This window comes from Cariama cristata, unplaced genomic scaffold, assembly GCF_000690535.1.
Source record: "Cariama cristata isolate BGI_N322 unplaced genomic scaffold, ASM69053v1 scaffold23009, whole genome shotgun sequence".
In the NCBI taxonomy this organism is placed as follows: Eukaryota; Metazoa; Chordata; class Aves; order Cariamiformes; family Cariamidae; genus Cariama; species Cariama cristata.
In genome coordinates this window covers 1-6,967 of record NW_009636647.1, presented here as the reverse complement: position 1 = coordinate 6,967, position 6,967 = coordinate 1, and the positions used below count along the sequence as shown (strand labels likewise).

Genomic DNA, 6,967 nt, shown 5'->3' with positions numbered 1-6,967 from the left:
AAAGAGCCAATAAGTCTAGCTGTCTTTTTCTTAAAAGATCCACTGGGTGTATTTTATGCTTTTAGATACATACAGGAAGCATAGCTACTAGTACTTTAAATAGAAGCCTCCTGAATACACAACTGGGTTGTTTCCCCCCCGTTTTGGATGCTTGTTGTGTGCTAAATGCCGATTAATTATTCAAAGCACTTCTTGAAAGTCTCACACCTGGGAGAGGATGCAATTATCTGTACTTCCTTTCACATTTGTTTGCTTGCTCACTTCTTACCGTCTCCTCCCTCCACTTTCTCGACTGCCTTTCCCAGGACTCGAAAGGGACAAGTTTGACAACAAGACAGTGTCCTTTGAGGAGCATATTAAATACGAGCACAACATGTGGAACTACTTGTACTTCATAGTGCTGGTGCGAGTGAAGAACAAGACAGACTACACGGGGCCAGAGAGTTACGTGGCGCAGATGATAAAGGTACATGTCCTCTCCGGGCAGCTCCTTCACTATTGCAACCTGCCTACCTCCGGGAAATATTTGAGAACAATGGGCTTGCCAAAGAAAAACAGTTTTGAGAAGGAGCTTTTGGAAAATATTTAATAATGTTGTTCTGCCTTCGTTCGTTCTTAGCTGGTTATTTCTGCTTTGCAATCTCAGCCAACACCGCATTGTCTATTTGATGTTTTGTACTGTGTACTTAAGGACTGAATGAAGGGCAGAACCAAGCAGTAGAGAGTGTGACTTTGAGGTGATTTCAAGGCAAGAAGGGAGGGAAAGGAAACTTACTTAGAAAAGCAAAGCTTCTGGACTTGAGCCCAGAATGCTGTAAGAAAAAAAAGCTAGAAATGGACCATTTGTGGAAAATTTGCAAAGATCTACAGGCAAGACAAGCCTTTGAGAATTTGTTTAATCCCTAAGCACACGCAGGCTTCCTGTTAAATCCTACCAAGTCTCCTCCCTCCTCCTCACCCCTTCTCCAACTCCCATTCTCCATGGTCACCTTCCCAGAACAAGAACCTTGACTGGTTCCCCCGGATGCGAGCCATGTCACTGGTCAGCAACGAAGGGGAAGGGGAACAGAATGAGATCCGAAATCTTCAAGACAAACTCAACACCACGATGAAGCTGGTGTCTCATCTCACCTCCCAGCTGAACGAGCTGAAGGAACAGGTACTAAACCCTTTTAAAAATAGGAACACTTGAGGAACCCCTGACTGTAGAAACCCGCCATCCTTACCAAAATAGACACTGATTGCAAGGAACAGGAGGCAGAACCAGCCCAAGCCAGTACAACTTCAGATACGAAGCTAAGGGCTCCCGCAGCTCTTTTTAGGGGGGTCAGGGACATTTGGGACATGTGCTTTTTGATACTTGCTCATCAGCAAGAGTCCAACTCACAGGGTTTTCTGGCAGATGCTTAAAGCAGCCTAGTCAGTCACACACTTGAGGAGCATATTAGCGAACAGAAAGAAGGCTTGGTTTCCTACCTCACTCGTGTCCTTGTTTGAACTCTAGATGACAGAGCAACGGAAGCGCAGGCAAAGGATGGGGTTTGTGGATGTCCAGAATACCATGAACCACTAAGACACAGAAGAAGCATCAGCTTCACCCACCGAGGGACTACACCTATGTATCAGCTAACGAGGCTGCTTATTCCTGGGTTCCACGCGTGGACATCACTGTCACAGACAGACGGATCATGCTGAAGGGCTTCGCAGTCAACATTTTCCTTAGAGCGCTCGCAAGCAATTCAGGAGCCAGGGACTGGCCAGGATTCCTCACAACGCCTGGACCCACACGTTACTCTAATGCCCTTGTAGGAAGATAAATTATACAGGACTTCTATTCCTCATTGCAATAACTCTTTATTTTGCAAATGTGGAGGGTTGTATCTTTATCTCCATGCGCTACATTCTGATGGCCTGCACCTCAGGTGTAGCGTAACTAGCTGTAGGGCTGCAATATTTAACTTATTCCAAGAGTGGCACTAGTACACGTGGATCTTTGCAAGCCAGCCATCGTATTTGCTGTACCTGCTCCATGCTGATCCCTCTCCATTTAAAGAATTCTGTTCATCACTGTGGTGCAGTAAAGAGGAGCTAAACTCAAGGAGATGGATTTGTTAATTTAACTCACCAGATGAGGATGAGTATCCAGGCTTGTACTAGTGTGAACTAGTCATTTGCCTTCTGTGGACCAAGAATATCTGGGCAGTAGTAGTAGTAGAAGACTGCAGGTTTACAGGAGTTCACTGTGAAGGGGTGTCCTGTGTTTTAGTTTCATCTCTGGTATAATGTTTTACTTTTTTTGGTTTTGTTTTTGTTATTGTCGTTACTTAAGAACCAGAGTGTAAATTGCCTTAACTAAATTAAATACAAAATCATGTTATAATAAAAACTTAAACGTGGTAAAACTTAAACCTTCCTGTGCAGTCTGGTATGTAATGGGGCTGTTACAAATAAAAATACAGAACAATCCAAGGACCTAAAGCCAAACCAGGGCTGTATTACCCAATTACCCTCCAGAACCCAATGCTCTCAGCTCCAGATGTTAAATGTTAAAATCTAGTACAATGCTCCCGACAGAAGATGAAAAAGAATGCTACCATGAAGAACTACCTTGAACACCAGCCTTGTTTTCTGAAGCTTTGGATTAGGGCCTGCTGCAAAGTTTCAAATTCTTTCACTACTTGCCAGGAAAACACTGTTCAAATACATAAAAAGGAGCAGCTGTTGGTGCTGCCTGGAGCCAAGCAGAGTCCTGGCATAGCTGTGTTCTAGACACTCCTCCTTCCCAAGCCAAGCAATGCTGTAGCCACCCCAACTACAGTCCTGTGCCTCTGCCTCCCAAGAATAGACACTGATGCAAGCATTAAAGCTTTAAAAAGGAATAAAAATAGGCCATAGCAATGGACTAATCACACTTGAAATTTCTTTATGGCCCTGTATACCAACATGTCATTAAAACCTACCTTTATCCCTCAGATATGCAGTAACCCATTCAGAACCTTCTCTTCACGCTGAGGGAAATCTGCATATAGCTAGCTTGACCAGCAACACACCGCTGCAGCCTTTGATTGAAATCTCAGTTAGACCCTTACACCGCTCCACTGTCACCATGGTAAACAGTCACCCTCAGTCCTCTCCTGTGTCTTCTCAAAAGGAAAATAAATGTGACAATTAAAGTTATCCCTCCCTCAATTTCACCGTTACCAGTGCTAACACATAGAAACACAAGCATAGCTGCTTTTTCACATTATCATCACCATTGTTATCCTCACAAGCAAACTGAAAGCTAACATGGTTGTACCTACTTGCTCTCTGCATCTCCTAGTTGTTCCATTTTCTTTAATACAAAGGATCAGGTCTAACACCACAAAGTTCTTTCCTCTACACTACATTGCTCCAATATGGTTTTAGCACAGATGTGTTAAGCTATGTCCTAGATTTTTCAGGGGAAAAAAAGAGGGGGCACTGAATAAGAAGAGTGTAAGATATCTGAACAATAATGCTGTTGCTAAGAGGAATGAATGGTTTTATTCATCATGGCAACATACAGTGCTCTTAGGAATATATACAGTGGAGAATCTGGGAGTCAGCCTATCACTTTGAGTCCTCTTCAGGTTTCTTGGCATAAAACTTTTCTCGCAGTTTTTTCCATGTCCCTTTTTTCATGTCTTCCATCTGTTTCAGAACGTCTGCAAAAGGATGGGAGAGAGAGAGAGAGAGAGAGAGAAAGAGAGATGAGGAAACGGGAAGAAAAGCAAAAAAGCAAAGGAAGAAAGCCCTCTTGTAACAGCTTTGCCTTACATGTATTTGCCTTTTTTTGACTTTTCATCTTAATGCATTTCTATTTCAGGGCCTGTGGCAAATTTGTTTTCCCCTTCAATTGTGCGGGGAGTCCCTTATCACTAAACTAATATTCAGTTTGCACGCACTACAATCAAAGTTAGGAACTGGAGCAGAACAAAACTGCACCAGCTTCCTACACTGTCCTTAATAAATGATCTGGCTGAGAGTATTTCTGCATCATGGTACCCTCTTTCCTCTGAAGTCTAATACAAAAGAAGAAAGACTGAAGGGAATTTGAACATGGTGAAACATGAGCTGACCTATGTTTTGGAATGACATAGCAAGCGCACATTTCTTTCACATAGCTCCTGTTATCCGATCTCAAAGAGCCCTTGCAAACCCTTTGCTGTTCCTGCCCAGTGCAAAATACAATCAACTTTTCGCCCTGATAGATTACTGAAGATGTCCTCAATTATTCCTGAATTTAATCCTCATTAAACATCCTAATATAGTTGCATGGCAGGCCCATTCTGTCCTTTCGTCACAGGTCTTTAGTAGAAGTGATGCAGTGAACACCACAAAGACTAGAATGTACTTTATCTCCTGCACCGACTTAGTCTCTGATCAAGCACAGTATTAGTACCTGTTGCTAGTATCATCTTGCAATCTTCTACTGTCACTCCAGTGAAGCTTGTGTCTTTCAGGCGTGGATACTTTACAAGCAAGCAAGTAGGTGAGAGAAGGAGAGAGAGAAAAAGATGTTACTTGTAGTGCATTAAAAAGGTTAAAATGTCACCATATGGTAGAGTCCGAGCTCATTTTCAGTCAAGCTCTAAGAATTCTGTTCATCCATGCCAAGAACTATCATCTGCACTGTTCATACATGTCTGCAGCTTTCCTGGAGTGACCAAAGGCACCAGGGTAGTGCTGCATCCACCTCACCACCGCACATCTGTCTGTTTGTTAGACATTCGCAGAAACCCTGCTGGGACGAGGCAGCCAACTGCAGTAGGTGGTGGCTCACCCCCTAAAGAGGGATGATGGCTAATGCCAAAGCTCACCTTGTTTTTGTAGTAGTTGGTGTGGATTCTGACTAAGCTCTCGTACATTCGGTCACAGGTCTCGGGGTCAGCAATCTGGAAAGGGATAAAAGTATCACACAAGCCTTATTTTAAACATCCGTAGCAAAAATCACCTCGTTTCAAGGCTTGTGAGAAGCAGAGTCAAGGAGCAGCTTAGGTGACTTCTCAGTGCAATGTAGGATGCCGGTGACCCCTACTATGCTGCTCCAGAATGCAGGTCATTTTCTTTCCCCTCCACTTCTCACCAGCTTGGCCTACAAGAATAACGAGGCACGTGATTTCCAGAATGGACCTTAAATTCTGCTCGAAAGATCTGACAGATCAACTGTGAATACACAGTTAATGAGAATACTGCTGGACAGTTTTCTCCTCACGTTTATTGGCCACTGCTGTGAAATCTGCGGGATTTCTTGCTCAAAGGCCAGTTTTGCTGCCTGTTTTATTCTAAAGCATCAAATAGGATAACATACTAGGATGGAAGTTGGAAAATCCCGGAGCAGGTTAAAAATAGTTCATAATTGAATAGGGAAGAGCAGCATGAAAGACACTGACCAGCTTATGAAGGGTAAATGGATTTCTATTTTGGTCTAGTAAGTTGGAAAGATCTTGCTAATACCTAAACCTCTGCTAGGTTCGTCGGACAGGTGCATCTGCCTTGCAGAGCCATCTATTTAGCAGCGTGATGGCACATCATCTTGTTTTTCTGTTTTACAATGGGGGCCAACTCGACCAGAACGCTGCATTGCTGCTCGATGACATCAAGCATAAATGATCAAAACGGATACATGAATAAGAATAGTATCAACAGAAACATGTCAGGATAAAATGACATGGCTCATCTGTCCTTGGGACATCGGCACAGGTTCAGCACAAGGTGAGTAATGCCTCCTCTGCACAAACCAGGAAAACTAAGGCAAGGCTGTCCTTACTCAGTAGGTAACGGCTGCTGCAGGAGAGAGGATACAGGGACAGACTGTCAAGAATAAGCACCGTCACACTGCAGGTGATCTTCAGCTTAACGTATCTTTTAGTCACTTTTCAAATGATCCTGCTAATGTTTTAGTAATGATAGCAGAAATAGCTATTAAATGAGTAGCAGAAACAGTATTCTTCCCCCCCCTCCCCCCATAAAATCAGCAAATCTTATTCCATGTGAATAAAACAGACATTAGACTGATAAAGCATCCTTTACGGTTCTAGTTCTTTTCTCAGACATTCCTCCTGCTGTCTGCCAGTACATTTCCCTTTACTGTATTAAGCCTTCATACATACAAATTGACATCAGCGCTGCAGGCATCAATTTAGATTTTCAAGATGAGTGGCAGCTTTGGGATCTTGCAGCCAATTGGTGCAGCATATTCAGCTGTCCTGAGCATATGAAAAAGCAATAAGCGCTTTCCGAAATGTCTGCTGCAGACTATTCTGGTGACCAATACAGAATTAGGTGCCTATAATGGCCCCTTGAAGTAGAAAACACTTATCTCGAACAATCTTTTTATGCTAAGAAAGGGCACATTTACATTCCACAGCAACACCTCCAAGCCTGTAAAGGTCTGCAGCCCAAGTCAAGCATTAGCTTCTCTAATTTATTTCAGCACCAAAGCCTAAACTCCAACACAACTGCGGCCGGAATCCAGTTTTATAACCGCTGCAGTCTAACAGTGTCAGGCAACGTTGCACTTCACTATGTACTCCACGCTGCAATACACTACCATCCTATCATCACGGTAAGCAAAACACGCCAATTAACTCAATTCCAGCACGGCACTGACAAATTCACAGTGCTTTGTATCCCACTTCCATAACCACGGGAATGGGGCTCTCCAAAGCACACAGTGTGAACGGTGCAGGAGCTGGGTATAAACCACAGCTTGTCCTACGCGAGGAACAAGCGACGTGGCTGGCTTCGGCCTGAGGTTCAAAGGGGAGCAGAGCGCTCACACGCCGGGCTGTCCCGGGCCCCGAGGGAAGCTCTGCGGGGCCCTGAGGAGAGCGGAGGGCAGCTCGGTTCACACCCTTCCCCTCAACTGCAACCGAGCGACCTCCGGGGCGAGAGCACCACGAGAAAACCCCCGTGTCAGCACCAAACTCCTCAGGTTTACACC

At 44.1% G+C, this 6,967-nt stretch overlaps 2 protein-coding genes across 2 annotated transcripts in view; one reads left to right on the top strand and one right to left on the bottom strand.

Annotated features, from left to right (window-relative positions):
• Window positions 1–2,162, top strand: part of ITPR3 (inositol 1,4,5-trisphosphate receptor, type 3) — a gene marked incomplete at its 5' end in the record, with an annotated part of 30,424 nt that extends 28,262 nt beyond the window's left edge. The window contains 3 exons of the mRNA XM_009708002.1: window positions 306–466; window positions 998–1,159; window positions 1,505–2,162. Of these exons, the coding sequence (XP_009706304.1) occupies window positions 306–466; window positions 998–1,159; window positions 1,505–1,573 (392 nt within the window). The remainder of the gene's footprint in view (window positions 1–305; window positions 467–997; window positions 1,160–1,504) is intronic.
• Window positions 2,163–3,591: 1,429 nt separating this feature from the next.
• On the bottom strand, window positions 3,592–4,916 carry LOC104167678 (ubiquinol-cytochrome-c reductase complex assembly factor 2; the record flags this gene model as incomplete). Its single annotated transcript, XM_009708001.1, has 3 exons — window positions 3,592–3,686; window positions 4,424–4,493; window positions 4,842–4,916. Coding segments are annotated over 3 exons (240 nt in total), but the record flags the coding sequence as incomplete, so codon positions are not given.
• Window positions 4,917–6,967: the final 2,051 nt, after the last annotated feature.